The 19,042-nt window shown below is 42.1% G+C and overlaps 1 protein-coding gene across 3 annotated transcripts; it reads left to right on the top strand.

Moving 5' to 3' along the window:
• Nucleotides 1-10,151: 10,151 nt before the first annotated feature.
• Nucleotides 10,152-18,158, top strand: SPC25 (SPC25 component of NDC80 kinetochore complex). Of its 3 annotated transcripts, none has more exons than XM_073305746.1 (7): nucleotides 10,152-10,214; nucleotides 12,442-12,599; nucleotides 12,680-12,745; nucleotides 13,726-13,872; nucleotides 15,075-15,179; nucleotides 15,928-16,026; nucleotides 17,877-18,158. In XM_073305746.1, exons 2-7 carry the CDS (start codon nucleotides 12,446-12,448, stop codon nucleotides 17,999-18,001), a joined length of 696 nt encoding a protein of 231 aa, XP_073161847.1. In that variant the 5' UTR covers nucleotides 10,152-10,214; nucleotides 12,442-12,445; the 3' UTR covers nucleotides 18,002-18,158. The 3 variants fall into 3 exon arrangements, with proteins under 3 accessions (XP_073161847.1, XP_073161848.1, XP_073161849.1); XM_073305747.1 differs by lacking the exon at nucleotides 10,152-10,214 and adding an exon at nucleotides 10,221-10,309; XM_073305748.1 differs by lacking the exon at nucleotides 10,152-10,214 and adding an exon at nucleotides 11,618-11,683.
• The last annotated feature ends 884 nt before the right edge of the window (nucleotides 18,159-19,042 follow it).

Genomic DNA, 19,042 nt, shown 5'->3' with positions numbered 1-19,042 from the left:
TTTTAAAAATAAAATTGAAAAAACTGAAAAACAGCAAATTGACCTTAATGGAACAAAATATTTTGATTTCTTGTTTTGAAATTTTACTTAAAATGAATCAGGCTTGGCTAGTGATGGTTGTTGTCTGTAGGACCCCTGCTTCATTTGTTGCAGAAGTTGGAAGTTGTGTAGGGAATGAGGCAAGGTATTGCATGAAGAGAAAGGACAGTCTGATGGTTAAGGCAGTAGAATGCTGCCCTGAGGTTGGGATTCCGTCTCTTCCATGGACAGCGTGACCAGATAGCAAGTGTGAAAAATCGGGACAGTAATATGGGGGTAATAGGCGCCTATATAAGACAAAGCTCCAAATATCAGGACTACCCCTATACAATTGGGACATCTGGTCACCCTAGCTGCATAGTTCCTGTGTGATGCTAGTCAAGTCACTTAAAACAAACTTTTCAAAGGCGGTCACTAATTTGTGTTCTTCATTTTATGGGTACCTGACTTGAAACCCTTGGCCTGCTTTGCAGTAGTGCTGAGCTCTCACAGCTGCAACTGAAGTCAATGGGAGCTGGACTTTGAATATATAAAGTGCTATACAATACTAAGGACTCAGAAAAATCAGGTCCTAGGCATCTCATATGGGGTCCAAAAATGAATGGATACTTTTGACCTTAATCTGTCTGTGTCTCAGTTCCCCATCTGTAAAATGGGGATAATACCCACTTGATCTCAGAGAAACATTGTGAAGAGAAATTATTTGTTTGTGAAGCACTCAGCTATTATAATGATGAGTGCCATAGAAAAGGAGAAAATTAATTAATTAATAATTCTGTGTTCTGAGCTGGTTAGAAGACTGTGAAATAAAAAGGCCTAAAACCACACACTGAGCAATGAGGAGAAAACAAAATATTTCATAGATGCTCATTAAGCGAGCACTGTCTATCCTATGCACTGTATGAGTCAGGCACTCTTTGGAAACAATAGTATGTGATCAGGTAATTAAAGCCTGCATCATAATGAAAAAGCACAAAGGGGCTGAATTAACGTTGCACAAGCAGCCTTAATTCTGGCATTTGCTAAATTTTTAGTGCTTGATTGTGCAGTCTTCATAATGTTCTTTTAACAAAGATTTTGTGTGTGTAATATTTATATATATTTGTAGAGAGATAATGGTACACAACTTTAGTATATTTTAGTGACTATAAAAATGGGACAGAGGCAAAACCAGGACTTAGCAAGCTTACTCCACACAGCTCTGCCAATGAATCTCATACTAGAGTCACAAACACAAGCGTTACAGCTGCACTGAGGTTTCCTGTAGGAAAAATGTATTATACCAACTTGTGCTGTGACTTTGTAGTCAGAACCAATATTCTCTCTCCAGCTGTTAACGGAGACCATAACACTTTAGACTTGTGAATTAAAATCTGATCAGGTCACCAGATGATAACAACTCATTACTTTATCACCAGAATACAATACAGACTCAATTATTAGAAACTCCCTTTTATCTGAAACAGGCTTATGCTCCCTGACATCTATGAATCACATTGAAAAATCCCTAAATTGCTTGAAATCCCTATTACCCACTTATATTCAGTGTCTCCACATGATAATCAGATGATCAATGTTACAGAAACTACAGAATTAAACTCTGGAAACAAAAGCAGCTACACACAAGGCACTGTGCCCTTCCCTATTGGTGCCCTACTTCACTGGACTTTTCAAGTCAAGCTGAAAAAGCAGTGGAGGTTTTGGTCAAACCTATTTACCTTCAAGTTTTTGCTGAAGAGAGCTTTAATAGTCAAACATATTCTTATGATGTGCAGTCAATGAAATCACGTGGAAAATAACAAGTAGATTTAACAAATAAGAAGGTATGATTTAAATGGACATAAAGGACCTTCTTTACCCACTGCCATCTCTCATTTACTTTAGCTATTAAGAGTCTATTTTTAGATGCTTTTTAGTAGATTCAGATCTGAGCCTGTTTATTGCTCCTAGCTTCATTGAGCCATGTAGAAAGCAATAAAGTACCGAATCATGATTCTGACTTCTCTGTGCTCTGTTTCTGAGTAGAATTAGTGTTACATGATTTACAATGCCCATTTGCTCCTACAATTTCTCCTTCTATATTAGTGCTGCTGAATGGTCCATTTCAATTTGTACCACATGATATCAAACACATTTTCTCTAACAAAATCCTCTTAAAAAATAAAACTTCAGGATAATTCAGAAATAAATATTTTCCAGCTTCTTGGATGTACAAGACATGGAAATTGCAGATTCAGCAAATAAGCTGTCCCAAAGTAGCCTTTGTTATTTGGGGTTTTTTGTTTCATGCTGAGCCCAACAGCTTCTAGCTCTGAAGCAGCCTGAGAGGTGGACCAGTCATATAAATGAGATACTAATCCTGATTCATGTCCTCCATGTTGGTTGAAAATCTCTCTCTCCCAAGTAATTATATAGCATAATTAGGGTAATCATTATTCTCTCCAAAGGTTAGAGTAACTCTCCCTCATAAGGTAGACATGGTGCCGACAGTAAACACCAATTCTCCAAAAGACATTTGGGTTTAGTATGAAGAAAAATATAATAACCCCATTCTCCTGCCTTTTATATGTACTGCTGGTTTAGAAACATTAGTTAGCTTTAAATCTCACGTGACAGTCAGTGGTGCTTTAGCAGCCATCTTGATTCTAGTACTTAGATAAAAGAGCTCAAGTAAGTTATTATTCAGTAACTGTTGCCCCGTTAACAAAACTATTTTACAGCAAGTAGGTTTACAGCATCCTGGCACCTGTCAAGGTACAAGATGATCTCAGGAGATGCTTTTCTGCAGCTACAAACAAGGAATAAAGCCTGTCTTATTCCAGCCATACCACAATTTGTTTCTGTGACGGCAGATCTGCCATTCTTGAAACTATTAGAAGAATGACTGCTGACATACAGAGCACAGTGGGACCATTTTATTAACCTTCTGTACACTTGTAGCGTATATATGGTAAAGAATGGGTCAAAGCAGGCCATTCTTTTCCACTGCCTGGGGACCATGCAACTCCATTTGCCCAGGCTGAACTCCATTCACAGATGCAACTCTTCAGGGCTCTCTTTAGTATTTTCAAGAGTGAGATCATACAAAGGTGAAATTTATTTCCCAGAAACATCCATGTGAAGTGCTCTGTCCTTCAATAGGAGCCTCACAAAGGCTTGCAGAGTGGTACACTTTTGTACCAGAAAAGACAAACTCTCTTCAGGTCCTTTTCACCTATGCAGCCATGACCTTTTGTGACAGGGCAGAGTGGCCCCGCACTGGTACCGCAGGGGTTAACCCTTCCTTCCTGGTAGAGAAAGCCCTGCCCCGGAAGCCCTGCTGGGCTTGCTCCAACTGGAGACTAGGTATAAAAGCCTGCAAAGCTGCTCAGTCTGGGCTCACTATCAGAGGAGAAGGAGGCACACTACCAGCTCCTGAGGAGGGTTAACCAACGCTCCAGGAGCCGGCCAAGCTGCGATGCACCCAGCATCCCAGACAGAGGCCTTGACAGGAGGGGATGGACTGGAGGACCAGGGTCCCCCCTGGAGTGGAGAACATGATGTTGAGGGTAGGAAGTGAGCCAGGGGAACTTTAGAGACAAGCAGTGTTAAAGCTGCACTGATGCTTGGCATGTTGCGGGTGGATCCCTGCTGAGTTAAGTGTGAGGGGTAACCCTCCCAATAGGTGAGCCCTGGGTTGTGATCTAGTGGAGAGGATGGGCCTGAATCCTCCTACCACTCTGGCCATTGGGATACACTTCCTTGCCTGAGAGGGGGAAGGCTGTGGGCTCTGGCCATTGGGCCACCCTGCCCTGATATGCAGGATGTGATGCATGGACTCTGGCCATTAGGGCCTGCTACCCTGACCAAGGGGTGAGCATGGGGAAACTGGCCATTGGGCCTTAAAGGGATGGGGGTGGGAACTTAAGAGTGGTGAGGCCCTGACACTTTATCCACCCCTGCCATAAAGGGGTGGTGCTGGACCTGTCAGACCCTTGCATATATTAACTACTTTTGCTTAAACCAAACTTATCCTGGTTGCTTTCAGTAAAGTATTTTCTCCATTTGGCTAGTATTCCAGGACTGCTGGCACATCTTGACTTTGTGGAATGTGGGCTTTCTACAGTTGCTTAGGATAAAGGCAGGTTTATTTCTAGTTAGCAAATGTTAGTTCATGTAAATATTCTATATACAAAAGGGTCTCACAATAATAAATTAAACTACAGCAGCTTTCTTAGCTCTAGCAACAAGCAGCGTAGAGTCTAGGAGACATTATGATTCCTTAATATGTGCTCTGAAAAACTGTCACTTTCCGGAGGAAATTTTCCCCATTTGTTGGAGAGTCCAAGACTTTCCTCCTCTTCTTTCTGCCTATTGGGGAACATTTTAAAAGTTTCCTAATTTGAAATACATCTGGTCTTTGAAGTCATGTAATAGTATACATAAAGTACAACATACTGTACAATCTTTTCAGTAAATGCAATTGCTAGGGGAAATAACCAAGAATATATCTGAACTGTGTCTTAATTTAGTGTTCTAAACTGAAACCCCACTGAGATTGACAAGTGTGAACTCACCCTTCAATTAATATAACTGAAACCATAAGTCCCTAGCTAAGACAAAAGGTGTGTGAATCTGTCAATGAGCTTGTGGTTGAGTACTAGATTTTTTTTTGGGGAGGGGGGGGGGGGGAAGAGATAAAGAAAGGATCACACAAACTGAGACAGGCAAGAACAGGGAGAGGCAAGAAAAGCAAGTAGGGACTTGTAAGCGAAATATGACCCTGGAAAAAGTTTGAGAGGGATCTGTGTTGGCTAAAGAGACTTGGGGGGGCTGTAAACTAAGTCACTATTCCTTTTGTTCTTGGTTTCTTCTATATTCAGAGACAAAGGATTTTGTATATTCCTTGTAAATAAACAAGACTGCATCAAAGAAAATACCAGGCTCCACCAATTTCTGTTTCCATCTGGAATGATCCCAGGGCCCTGAATTTTGACTAGCTGCTTGAGTTGAAAAGAGGAAACAATACATGTGTGAAAACAGTATGTTTGGGGGTCAGTAGGTTAAAACTTTAGAAACGGGGGGGTGTGTGATTTTTTTTGAACATAATCAAATGTTTTCATACTCAGCAGAAAGTAAACTAAGTTCAAAAACTTTTTTGTTTATTTCATTAACTTTTGATTTATAAAGACAGACAAAAATGGAGCCTACCCTAAGTTTTATGCACCCTTGACAGTAACTTAAAAACACAATCAAAGTTCAACTGTAGCTAAGAAAATGTTCATGATTTCTTTACACCTACCTATCAAAGCAAACATTAGGTAATAACTGAGCTTGATGTTGCTAAGCAGATCTTTGCAAAGAGAAAGAGCACCCATCAAAGCAATGATTTCTGTAACATTACTAACAGAAATCTATGTACAGACTTTCTGGTACACCATGATTTAGTAAATGCAGCCCTAACATTAATTTTACATGTCATAATTGTCACTGGCATTAGTCCGGCTACAAAGATTAGCTAGTGTGACAAAGTCAGACCAGACAGCTGCAAGAGTACTGGAAGGCAGGTATATCAGCAATAGAATGGTAAACAACCTCTTCAGCTCATAGGGAAAAGGACATCTCAGACCAGCAAGGGATACTGAGCCCAATTAAGGGATGCCTGTGACCTCTTAAAATCCCTCTTTTGCCTTGTTGCAGCTTGTCTCTTGCCTCTGTGCAGCCAAGTGACTACAAAGAGAAAAGTCTTCTCCTGAGCGAAAGGCCACTTGCCTCCTTATAGGGGAAGCAATTGAGCTAACTGCCTGTTGGGGAAGGACTGGCACCCAGAGGTAAGTGTAAAAAGGCAACACTCCAGAGTGTTCCCTTTTTGTTTGTCTGGTTTGGGTGATGAGTGCTCCTTGGGCCATCCATGAGGCCCACCTTGTAAAATAGAGAAAAATAAAACCCAAGTGAGGAATAGAAACTCTCTGGAGTAGGACTGATTTACTCCAGTCCCCTTCGTTCCTTCCCACCCATCGACTGCCAAAGAGGAAATGCTGACCCTGTGAGGGGAAACAGGTGCCTTGCCACACTAGTAATTTACTAAATGTACAGTTTTTACTTACGAATTAGAGCTGTCAGCTCTAATCTTAGGCTGTAAATAGTGCTTTCAAAATGGAACATAAGAAAAGATAAGCCCCTTTTTTTGGGAGAAGAGGGGAGAATCATGTCCCAACCCCCAGTTTGAGAACCCCTGAGTGATACCTAAAAATCAAACATTCAACAGACAGTACTAGCCAGAAAACCGAAGGGCTTATTAACCTGATCGGCCCTGATCCTGCAAACACTTACGCAGGCGCTTAACTTTATTGCTGTTGAGTATTTCTATTAAAATCCATGGAACTACTCACAGTAATAGTTAAGCACCCCCATAAGTGTTTGAGGTCCTAAATGGTTATATTCTTCTAAAGAAGAAGTTTTAGCAGCTGCAAATTGATCTAACATATGCATTTAAGACATATTGAGTGTGTAAGCCTATGCTGAAGTTTCTATAAGCAACCAAAATAGCATTTGTCAAGAAATGGATGGATTCAGAGAATGCCCTATAGGTGCTTGTTAGGCTAACTCTTCTAGGGGCTGAAGTAGCGGTTGCTCAGTGCCTGCCTGTATAGGGGTTTTGGGCCACTGGATCCCAGTCTCAGTCTGGTGGCCTCTCCCATGCCCACTCCTGCACATACCAATGCATTCAGCACCAGTGTGTGGACCTTTGCATGATGCAGAAGGTACATGGAGGTCGGCCCTCAGTTGTGTGGGTGCTTCACTAGTACCCCACCTTCTGCAGCCTGACTATGGGGGACAAAGTGTTGGAGTTTGTCTTGGGAGAATGCACTCTTTGCTCTAATCACCATTAAGAATTTAGTATTAAATGAACAATTTTTTATTTGTAGTTCCTGTTACTCTGATTTCCAGGAAAACTGGAGAATGAAGGAATACATCCACTGGGTAGATAGAATGTTTAGATTTTTACTGAGAACTATCTGAATTGTCCATCAAGTAGAACCTGCACATTTTATTGACTATTACCGTAATTCATTCTCTTCTAATCAACACACTGTAAGATCAATGAGGTGACTGGTCTGCTTGGTCTATTGTTTATCATAACTCCCAAGAGGAAAAAAAATAAGAGGAAATCTGATTTAAAATGTCCATCATTAACATGGATGCAGATCAGCACTAAGGAAATGGTTCCTGAGGTCACAGTAATGCATACAATAACAAGTTTGTGGGTCTGGATAATACCTCCAGTAGTTCTAGAGGTATCCTACACACATGCCACTTTCATATTCTTTATTTCAGAATGAATATATCAATAAAAGTTACTGAAACATGAGGAAAAAATGGTTTGCATCTTAACCTCTATCTGGACCTTATTTAAAATTATACATATGGAAAATCCTCATGTACAAATGGCATTATGGAAACTCTTGAACAACAAATGTGTTCAGTTTACAAGTAAAACAATTGTTTTTCTTACTGCCTGCACTAGCAGGCCTAAGTTCTGAGAGTCACTGAAATAATACAATAAGTAAACCATTTCTTGTCTTATAGATTCCAAAGACAAAAGGTGATCATCTAGTCTGACCTGCTATACAACACAAGAACTTTCCCAAAATTCCTAGAGCATAATTACTCTGTTAAAATTTATACCTTAGTTCCAGTCTGAAATTCTCTAGTTTCATCATCCAGCTATGGTATTGCTATACCTTTCTCTGCTAGATTGAAAAGCCAATTATTAAACATTTTCCCCATCTAGCTACTTATAGACTGTAATGAAGTCACTCCTTAACCTTCTCTTTTTTTATGCTAAATAGATAGACTGGAGCTCAATTGCTATAAGGTGTGGTTTCTAATCCTTGAATCATTCTCATAGCTCTTCTCTGAACCCTCTCCAATTTATCAACATCCTTTTTTAATTGTGGACACCAGAACTGGATATAGTATTGCAGCAGCTGTTGCACCAGTACCAAATACGGAGGCAAAATAGCCTCTTACCTCCTCCTCAAGGTTCCCCTGTTTATACCTCCCAGGATTGCATTATACACAGTTTTACCTGCACACAAACCTTAAAGCAATTTGAAAAAAAATTAATTTTCAAGGATAAAGTTATTTCTGGTTGTAATAGCAAAAATCATTGGGCAAGTAGGTAGACATCACAGCTATGGACTCTGTATTTGAACCTGTATAGACATTAAACAGACACCATGTTTCTTCAGTTGAGAAGAAAATGAGGCCATGCAATTTAGTTTAACCATTTAAAATTTTATTTCAGAGGTAAAAACTTCTCAGACATTTACAGGTCACTTAGTCAGTTCTGCCACTTTGAGTGAAATTAAATGAAAAAAGATGCAGAAATGGTTGCTTAATGTAAGTAAAATATGACTTTTGTAGTACATATCCAAAGTATTTTAAAATAAAATTAATTTAAAATTTCAAAGTAGGTGTTTGTATAGAGCTTTGTACAATGGGGTCCTGGCCATGCCTGGGGCTCCTAGGGATTGTAAAAATACAAATAATTGTAAGATAAGAATCAAACATGTTAACCTCCTACCCAAAGTACAGTAGAACACAAGGCACAATGTTAGAAAGCAAGAGAACCATCTCTGTACCTGTTCCAGGACAATAGTGTTCATTCTATATTAGCTGCTGTGATTAAATAAATAATCATTTGCTGTTATTGTGCGGTACAGGTAGACTGTTTAATGACTAAAAGAGTCAACTGAGTAAACATCTTGTTTTAAGTCCTCTTTTAAAGGACTTTTTCTTTTGAGTCTTGCAGGTAGATCCAGCTCCTCCTCTGGGCCAATGAGGGACCAGCAGAATATATGTTTATTATTGGTATGTCAACAACGCATTCAAGTAGCCTATTCGCTGCATATAGATCCTGGAAAAACTGGAGGTGTTATGTTGGCAAGTTGCTGGACAATGCAGGGAAAAGGAAAAATAAACAGTAATACAACTAAATTTTAGAAAGAGTAACTAAACAACCCCGGGAAGAACTATGCTATGGCAGAGGACTATTTTTGTAATTTTTTTTTTGGGGGGGGGAGCAGTCCTCTGCTTATCCTGTTGCATACAAAATGGAGGAAAAGAGGAAAAATGCAATTTTCTCCGAAACTCAGTGCCAGTTACATGAAAGGAAAAACATTCATTCAAGGGCACTGAAGGAGAACCATTTATGGAATGCTCCCTCTATAATTAAAGAGGCAGGATTGCATGAGCCAGCGCCCCAGACTACTAAATATCTTTGGCTTTATCTATTCTATAGGGACAGCCAGGTCACTCTAACCAGGCTGCAGGGGCTACACAAGGTTCACTGAGATAGCTCAGTGGTTTGAACATTGGCCTGCTAAACCCAGGCTTACAAATACAATCCTTGAGGGGGGCCATTTAGGGCTATGGGGCAAAAATTGGGGATTGGCCCTGCTTTGAGCAGGGGGTGGGACTAGATGACCTCCTCAGGGCCCCTCCAACGCTGGTATTCTAGGATTCTGTCCCAAACTCCCAGGCAGCGTCCTCGCTGCCGCTGGATTTGTGCTGATGAACTGGCCGAGAAGCCTCCCTCACCCCTTAGCAGCCTTTGGAGGGGGCGTTTGCTAACAGGGCGGGCTGGCAGGCGCCATCTGAAAGCAAATCTACTGGCCTCACGCAACCTCAGCAAGGCACCCAGCGCCATTCGGCGGCTAGCAGCACACCAAGCGGGCAGCCTGCCTGACGGCGGGCTGGAGCAGCCAGCGCTCCCCCGTGTGCACAAACTGAGCTGCAGGGGCCCGGCGACCCGCTGATGACACAGGGACGCTAGAAACACGGGCTGGCCACGACCCCATCCTCGGGCGAGCCCGAACACCGCCTCGCAGCCAGCAGCGCCCCTCCCCTCAGCCGGCGGGCGGGGGACCTGTGGGCGGGCAGGCTGGAGGAGTGGGGTCCGCGGCCCCGCCCCGATTGCCGTCGCTCCCCTCTCACGCTTACCGTTTGACAACGGACCACATTTCCCATCATGCTCCGCGCCGCTCCACCAATAGCGAGGGAGCTTCTTTGCCGGCTGCGGCAGGAAAGGACCAGTCGTTGCGTGCGCTGTTGCTGGGCGCCGGGGGGGCCAATCAGAGAGCGGCCTTTGTGGTGGCGGCGGGAGGGCAGTTACGGTTCAAACGCTGGCGGTGAGTGTTGGGGATCTGCGCGGGGAGCTCGCTGGGCGGCCAAGCCGCGCCCCCCGCGGGGCTGAGGAGAAGGGGGCGCAGGGCCCGGGGCAGAGGTACGCTAGGAGACAGCCCGGGTGCTGCTTTCACTGAGTTAGCGTCCTGGGCTCGAAAGCGTGACCCGGGCGCATCCTGGAGCCTTTCCATAGTCCGCCGTCTCCCACCGCGCGGGGGTCGGAGAATCGGCTAGAACTCCCCTCCCCTTCTTAAGCTCGGTGGCTCGTGCTACTGCTTGTTTGCTAGGTAACCAGGCTTAAAGGCCCAGCTCCTCAAAGGCGTCTAGGCACCTAACTCCCATTGATGTCGATGGAAGTTAGGCACCCAAATGCTTCTGAGGAGCTGGCCCAAAGTAACTGCCAGCTGCGTGGCACCGGCATTTGTCACTGCTGCCCTTGGACCTACAGCATGTTACAGCTGGACAGTATTACGTCTATATGAACTGTCTATATGAACGCTCAAAGGCGGTATATAAAATCAGGAAAATTGGCTTTTGTGAGAACCCAAATAAGGGAATAGTAGCAGAGCACCCTTATGGTGCAAAGCATCAGCCATGAAATGTGTTTTTAGGCTGAAAAATTAAAGGTGGGCATTATGGGGTTTCACATTAACCTGAAAAGTCAGTCTGGAATCTGAAAGTCAAGCAGGGCTCTCTCTGGCTTCTGCATTGCCAACAATAGAGATTCTGCAACCTGATTTAGGTCACCCTTTTGTTAATAGTGTGATACAGCTCCAGGACAGTAAGCTATGTTGTCTTTTCAGTGCAGTCCAGGTAGGAATAAAACGTTAATTCAGCAAAGGCTTCTGCACTGTGCTGACTTCCAGTGAAGTCACTGGGACGACACAGTGGACAGCTTTAAATACCTAAGCCTGCAAGATCAAGGCATTAGCAAAATAAACAGAAATGAAAATGAATACATACAAGAAATGCCTGCTGAGGAGGTGTAGCCACCAATCCTTTATAGTAATTCTCAGAATAGAACTGCCCGCAGACTGAACAGTCTTGCCTTTTTTTTTTTTTCCTTCTCATTGTTCTTTCAGGCTACACAAAATCTGTTTAATTATGTGTACGGCATCATTAGTATAATGCATGCATAATTATATCTGTGCAATATATTTTGGTACACTGTTGTGTTTAATAGATGTTTCAAATGTAAATAACTCTCTTTTTAAGAAAAAAGAAAAGGAGTACTTGTGGCACCTTAGAGACTAACCAATTTATCTGAGCATAAGCTTTCATGAGCTACAGCTCTCGCGAAAGCTTATGCTCAAATAAATTGGTTAGTCTCTAAGGTGCCACAAGTACTCCTTTTCTTTTTGCGAATACAGACTAAAACGGCTGTTACTCTGAAACCTCTCTTTTTAAGGGAAAATTACTCAGTCCATAATAAGGACTTATTCCTGGATGGGCCTGGGGAGAAGGTGACTATAAGGTAACAGCAACTTGAACCCATGTGAAAAATTGTCTCAAATGTTTATTTTAGGATTACAGTATGCTACCCAGATAAAAAAACTTGTAGGAATTCTCCCTACTCCCATGATTGTTACCAGTTCAATATGTAGCAGCCAGTTCAAAACATTCTCTGCTTTTAGACCATAGCTAAATCTTCCTACCTGATAGTATTTAATAATCTGATTCTTATTCTGGAAGGGGAAAATTTTTTGCTTTTTTCCACAGACAACTTTTCTCCCCTGTCTAAAATATATTTAGTTCAGTTCAAAATGAGCTAGCAGATGTAGTTTCCCCTCTTTACTTGAGTGGAATACAGTATTTGGAGGTTGGGGGAAAAACTACATGCACAGTAATATGTCGTCACATTTCAGTATATCTTCTAGTCTTCTGCTCAATATGTGTCTGATAAAACATCAGAACAGGAAGTAAACATGATGTTGCATCCTTGGTTTTGAGATAGACAGTTTTAGAGCTATTTCTGTTCATAATCATGTTCTGAATAAACTGATCTAGACAGCACATCACTTGTAATATGGCGAATATAAGTAGTAGTAAGTTCTGTTGTATGCTGTAACATAACTGTTTAAAAGTAACTGATAGAGCTTTCAAAAACATACAAGAAGAACAGCACTTAAAGTTTGAACAGCAATCAGTATTGGGGAGAATACATCTCTTTATTAATCTATAACAGCTCAGATTGTCTTGTCTGATCGTGTTGTGCTTTTATGTTTGCTATAGCACTATGTCCCGGATAAAAACAGAAGATGAACTGATCCTTTTTGAAAAAGAGATCAAAGAATTTTGGACGAAATTCAAAAGCATTTGTGGTAGTGAACACATCAACCAGACTTTGGGACTAAGAGAATCATGCAAGGAGTCCATAAAAGCACTTTCAGGTACAATAGTCATGAGTTTACATAGCTAATTTATTTTTAACTCTGTCTTCAGTTGATTAAAATAAATGTCTTTATTACAGAGAAGTGGTCCAAGAAGTTAAAAGAAGGGGATCTAATGATTGACAAAATTCTGGAGTACAGAAATGGTATGGTATTGGCTTGTATTTATAACTTCTAAAATGAACTAAATGTGTTCTGTCAGAACAAAACACTTCAGCTTAAAATGGTTCAGTTAAAAGTGAACTGCAAAGCCAAAATGAAGATGGTATTAGACCAGGATTTCTGGTCAAAATGCTTTCATTAACAAAATAGGTGATGTTCTTCAAACCCAGAAATGCCAAAATCTAGTTAAAAGATCTGTCTTGTATAGCACTGAGTGATTTTGCCACTTAATAAGAAATGAATAAAGGAGAGTCTTGCAAAGCTCAAGAAAACATACCAGTTGTGGTACAAAGTCAGTTTACTGTGATAAGAAAACAAAAAAAAATTACTTATCTGTCAAAGTTTACTTGTGCAGTAGAGTACAGTTTTGCATGGCTAATAACTTATTTCTGGGCTAACTGCCTCTCACATCCTGATTAGTGGGCAAAGTCACCTTGTAAATCTAGGATTAACTCACTCATTTTAGCTTTGCAAGTCACTGTAAAAAGTTAGGGATAAAAAAATCACAACGTAACTAGCAGTAGGTAGTCTACTGTTACAGATAGATCTCGTGACACAAAATGAGTAACGATAGGACCATTGCACACTTTTAAAGTGACAATATGCCAAGCTGCACTTTTGAACAGCGAGGAGATGCCAGAGGGCCTGCATTTAGAAGTTATTCTGTGCTTTCCTTCTAAGCATGTAAACCGTTCAGAATCATTTTTGTTTGTACGTGATGCTCGCAGTAGAAGGGCTGCCTCATACACACAAGAATGTGGACTTCTCTGTCTTGGTGAAATAACTTATGCACATGTGTTTTTGTAGCACTTTGAGCATAACTTTACTCACATGAGTAATCTTAGATTTTTGAGGGAACCATTTATGCATAGAGCTATGCATGTGCACAAAAGTATGTGGAGAATCAGGGACTTATTTAACCAAGGCTAGCCGTAAATATTCAAGTTTTTTCTTTTCCTCACAGAGATCCTCCAGCAGAACATATGCATTGAAGAAAAGCAAGAAGACTTAACTGAAATGAATTCCAAAATAAAGCATGAAGAAGAACAAAAGAGAGACTTTATTGATCGCATCCAAGAGCTCAAGGAAGAGTTGACAAGAAAAAAGGAAAGTAAGTTGTAAAATTGAATGAACATGAAAACACTCCAAGACTTTTAGAATGTGAAGTCTTCTAAAGAGTATACTGGTGGCTTTGCAATAGGTGTTTCCAGCACTGTAGCTGTGCAAATCTTTGTAGTTAGCATGTCAATATTGTAATGCTTGTACAGTATAAACAATAGTGGCTTAGGATGTAGAGATAATGTGGTGCTTAGTTTGAATAGTTGTATATAAATCAGAGGTGGGCAAACTATGGCCCACAGGCCACATCTGGCCCCCAGGACCATCCTGCCCAGCCCTTGAGCTCCCGGCCGGGGTGGCTAGCCCCCGGTTCCGCCTCTCCCCTGCTGTCCCTGCTCTGCTGCAACCTCTCACTGTGCTGCTAGCGCTCTGGGCGGCGGGGCTGTGAGCTCCTGCCGGGCAGCGCAGCTGTGAGAGCTGCCGGCCTGCCTTGGTTCTCTAGGCTGCGCAGCAGCATGGCTGGCTGTCCTGTTGCTCTGAGCGGCATGGTAAGGGGGCAAGGGGGTTGGATAAGGGGCAGGAGGTCCCAGGGGGCAGTCAGGGGACAGGGGGCGGTTGGATAGGCGTGGGAGTCCTGGGGGGCCTGTCAGAGTGTGCATAGGGGTCGGGGCAGTTAGGGGACAGGGAGAAGGGGGGGTTGGATAGGGGCGGTCAGGGGACAAGGAGCAGGGAGGGTTGAATGGGTCGGGTGTTCTGGGGGGGCAGTCGGAGGGAGGGAGGGGATGGGGACCAGACTGTTTAGGGAGGCACAGCCTTCCTTACCCAGCCCTCCACACAGTTTCGGAATCCCAATGTGGCCCTCAGGCCAAAAAGTTTGCCCACCCCTGATATAAATGGTCACTTATCAGTGGAGCACTGAATAAAAAACCTAAAATCCTGTAACTCCTCATTCTAACAAGCTATATTTTCATAACTGGCAACTACATGAATAATGCTTTGAATGGCAAAATATACTTTAAAGCATTTATTTGATTCTTAAAATAGCATTCATAATATTAACCAAATAACCACATGCTAGAGTTTGTAAATAATTAGTGCTACTCACATTTAAATGAATAGAAATGGGGTAGTTGTCATGATTAGGGAGATTTAACAAAGGAAGAACACTTGCTTTTAATAGACTTATTTTGAAGGATTTTCCAGTGTTCTAAAATTTGTTTGAAAATGCTTTACTCTTGCTTTGACACTTTTTAGTTATATCTGCTAAAAACAAGGCCACCAAAGAGCGGCTGGAAAGACTGAGTAAGTCTAAAGAACTGTTTGAAGAGCGGCTGGGGCTAGAAATACGCAGAATTTATGGTAAGTTTCTAAGTGCACGTGTGTTCAATTATTTACCCTAGTCATACCCCTGATAAGTTGGCAAAATACCATCACCCGCACACACGAGACAAATGGGGTAGTTTTTTTTTTAAATTGTGCTTGCACATAGGAAAAAAAAGTACTGTAGTATTTACATGGTTATGAGTGACTTATCTTCACTTGCGTTAATAGTCCATCTGAGCAGTGTGTTGCTGATTTGTTTGCTGCAAAGCAATAGAAATCCTTTCTTGCTGTTCTGTATGGCTATAAAGCAATAAAAATGTCTGCTACTGCCATAGGAACGCTTCTGACTTGATAGAGGTGAAATAAGACATATAGCTATAAAAGTTTCGGATAAACTAATCTCAATTTATAATGACTAAAATCTTTAAAGTTTGATACAAATAAAGATTTTGGACTGTATAAATGCGTCTTCTAATGTAATAAAAAATCCAACATTAAGTTTGTTTTGGGCACTCATTGGACCTATACTCAACTGTCAAGTAGTTTAAAGGAATACTCAAATAATTTAAGCCCAAAAGTTGGGTTTCCCTTTTTACAAAAAGAGAAGTCTAGGTTTATTGTACTTTTTATTGTTCGCGCAAGAATATCTTTTACTAACTGAAATTTAACTAAAAAGAAAAGGAGTACTTGTGGCACCTTAGAGACTAACAAATTTGTGGGTGCCACCGAGCGTCCTATGCGAAGTTCGTGATTTTGTTCAATTCTATTTCTGCCTTTGCTTTAGATGAACAGTTGCAGTTTATATTTCGATGTATTGACCACAAAGATCCTGACAAGCCATACACGTTTACTCTCTCTATAAATGAACAGGGAGACTATGAAGGTATGTGTAGATATTAAAAGAGACTGTATTTTATTTAAAGTGGTTTTTGAACCAATCTCACGTGAGAGGTGCACGTGCACACACACAGAGGGGCAGCAAGTTCCATACCGAACAGTTCAGTCTTTAGAATGCTACAGCTGAAGCTCTGTCCCAACAAGCACTGTAATTGAAGCCGTCCCTTGGCAGTCTCCTCCCAGCCATTGCGGTGCCTTTCTGAAACAGACCACACTTCAAGCTCTTTATCAGCCCTTATGCTAGGAACTGGCGGGGGCAAGAGTAGTTGGGAACTGGCAGCAGAGGGTAGCAAGGTTCAAGAAGTGGGCTAGCCAGGGCTAATAAGAACTGTTTCCAATTTAGAATCTGGACCTGGCTCTACCTTCGAGGTGCCAGAAACCCTTCCACCAATGCCCACAAAACCTTCTCCAAAACCTTAAAAAACTGGCCAGTCTAAGAGTTAGAACTGGTTTATTAGAAAATAGAAAGCCAAGTCCTGTCCTCTAACTTCTATGCAAACCCACTGCCATCAATGAATTTGGCCCAGGGTACCCATCTGGAAAACATCACTTTAAACAAATGGGATTTCAGAAGAAAAAGTAGGATGTGCTCATGTAATTAAATCGCCACGCAGATGCACAAGAGGGCTCAATTAAGGTTGCACAAGCAACCTTAATTCTGGCATTTCCTAACTTTTGAATGCTTGATTTTGTAACTTTTAAACATTCTTTTAACGATAAGATAAATACACGACTGTTTCCCTCTCCCACCTTTGTGTGTATAAAGTGCTGGCCTTGAGATATTAAGCAAAGAAATGGCTAGGGGGAAAAGCTGAGAAAAGAGAAGTAAGTGAAGCATGAAGGAAGGAGAGGTAAAAGATAGGAAAGGCGTGTGAGTGACCATCTCAGTTTTTTTCACCTTAGAATTTTGTGGGGATGCCAACACTCCCAATCTGTACTTTTGGGAGCCCATTAATCACCACCACAACTTTATTTCCTACTGCTCAGAAATCAAAATTTGTGCATTAAATGGGAGAGACACTAAAAATAGGGAACTCACTCATGCCTCTCTGAATGTTTCTATGTACCACTCAAATTCAGACCGCATTAATGATCCTTTCCTTCCACCATAACCCACATGCACTAAGGAAATACAACTTTTAGGAGCTGCTGTTCAACTTATTGCTCTCTTACTACAGGAATTTCTTGAACCTAATTTTCACAATAGAAACCCTATTATTCCTCTGAAATTAATGCATCAGAGAGCAATGATGAGGGACATCTATTTTTACTATTTCAGGGAGAAACTATACTCTAATCCCCAGGGTCTCTTAATCTTTCTCTCTTCCCCCACCACTCGATTTGTCTGAAAACTGATGGAGCTCAGCAGTAACCAGTGGTCAGAACATGCTGCAGCTTTTGAGGCAGGGTAGGCAGTGTTGTGACAATAACTTGAGTAGCAGTGACAGCAATGCCACAAGGGGAAGGTCTGGGCATGACAGAATAATATTATGTGCTCTCAGACAAGGTGCTGTTTTCTTCTTGGCTGAAAGTCAGCCCATGGATTTTTAGGCTTAAACTAGACAGATGGAGCACATGCAAAGCTACAGAAAATGGTTAGATTACTATGACACTAAAATCAGTGAAAGGGTAAGAGACCCTTAATATTATGAATGAAAATGCATCTCAGCTGGCATATAGCTGTTACCTGACTCATTAAATGAAAAATTCAAGTCACACATTGTGAAATAATTGACTCAATTTTGTTTTTGGGGAAGGAATACTTGACTAGAAAGTATCACAGCATGCTTCACTGGTCTTGGAAATAAAAATTGTTTTCTAATTGTTTCCTTCTAGTGACAAGCAGCTCTCCTCCTCTGGACTGTATAGCAGAACTCCAGCTAAAAGTGAGAGAAACCAACAACTTTGCTGCATTTGTTGCCAACATCAGAAAAGCTTTTACAGCTTTGTCTTATAAGTAATCTGCAACTATATGTAAAACTGGCTTCATACCTCTCTTCCTGTCTCTATGTGCATTCCCTGCTCTTCCTTTTTGTATTAACATAACAGTGGAGTGAAAGGAAATATTAAATGTATGTTTTTAATATTCCATTTTCTAAATAAAGAAAAATGGTGAAATGTTTTAGTCCATCTTTATCAGCCAGATGTATTTTTGGTAACTCATTTAAACAATTGAAGCAAATATTTCTTCAGTCCACTGTCTCCGCACATGTAACTGTGGACTGGCTGTCAATCCAGTCACTAAACTTGTAACTCAAAAGAAAGCCAGCACATCTTCAAGGAAATAAGACCAAAGCAATCCAATAGGCCAGTGGTTCTCAAAGCCGGTCCGCCTCTTGTTTAGGGAAAGCCCCTGGTGAACTGGACCGGTTTCCTTACCTGCTGCATCCGCAGGTTCAGCTGATCGCGGCTCCCACTGGCCGCAGTTCGCTGCTCCAGGCCAATGGGGGATGCAGGAAGGGCGGCCAGCACGTCCCTTGGCCCGGTTCCCGTAGCCCCCATTGGCCTGGAGCCGCGAAACGCAGCCAGTGGAAGCTGCAATCAGCCAAACCTGCAGATGCAGCAGGTAAATGTTCAGGGAAAGCCCCTGGCAGGCCGGACCGGTTTGTTTACCTGCCGCATCTGCAGGTTTGGCTGATTGCAGCTCCCACTGGCCGCGTTTCGCGATCAGCCAAACCTGCAGATGCGGCAGGTAAACAAACCGGTCCGGCCTGCCAGGGGCTTTCCCTGAACATTTACCTGCTGCATCTGCAGGTTTGGCTGATTGCAGCTCCCACTGGCTGCGTTTCGCGGCTCCAGGCCAATGGGGGCTACGGGAAGCGGGCCAAGGGACGTGCTGGCCGCCCTTCCTGCATCCCCCATTGGCCTGGAGCAGCAAACTGCGGCCAGTGGGAGCCGCGATCAACTGAACCTGCGGATGCAGCAGGTAAGGAAACTGGTCCAGCACACCAGGGGCTTTCCCTGAACAAGCGGCGGACCGGCTTTGAGAACTACTGCAATAG

This window comes from Lepidochelys kempii, chromosome 11 (assembly GCF_965140265.1).
Source record: "Lepidochelys kempii isolate rLepKem1 chromosome 11, rLepKem1.hap2, whole genome shotgun sequence".
In the NCBI taxonomy this organism is placed as follows: Eukaryota; Metazoa; Chordata; order Testudines; family Cheloniidae; genus Lepidochelys; species Lepidochelys kempii.
This window is presented reverse-complemented; position numbering and strand designations above follow the sequence as displayed.

Excerpts from the sequence above, each read along its gene's own strand:
- SPC25 (XM_073305746.1), top strand. The coding sequence starts at position 12,446 with ATGTCCCGGATAAAAACAGAAGATGAACTGATCCTTTTTGAAAAAGAG. Across the intron at positions 12,600-12,679 it reads GTCCATAAAAGCACTTTCAG|AGAAGTGGTCCAAGAAGTTA; the intron begins GTACAATAGTCA and ends TCTTTATTACAG. Across the intron at positions 16,027-17,876 it reads TGAACAGGGAGACTATGAAG|TGACAAGCAGCTCTCCTCCT; the intron begins GTATGTGTAGAT and ends GTTTCCTTCTAG.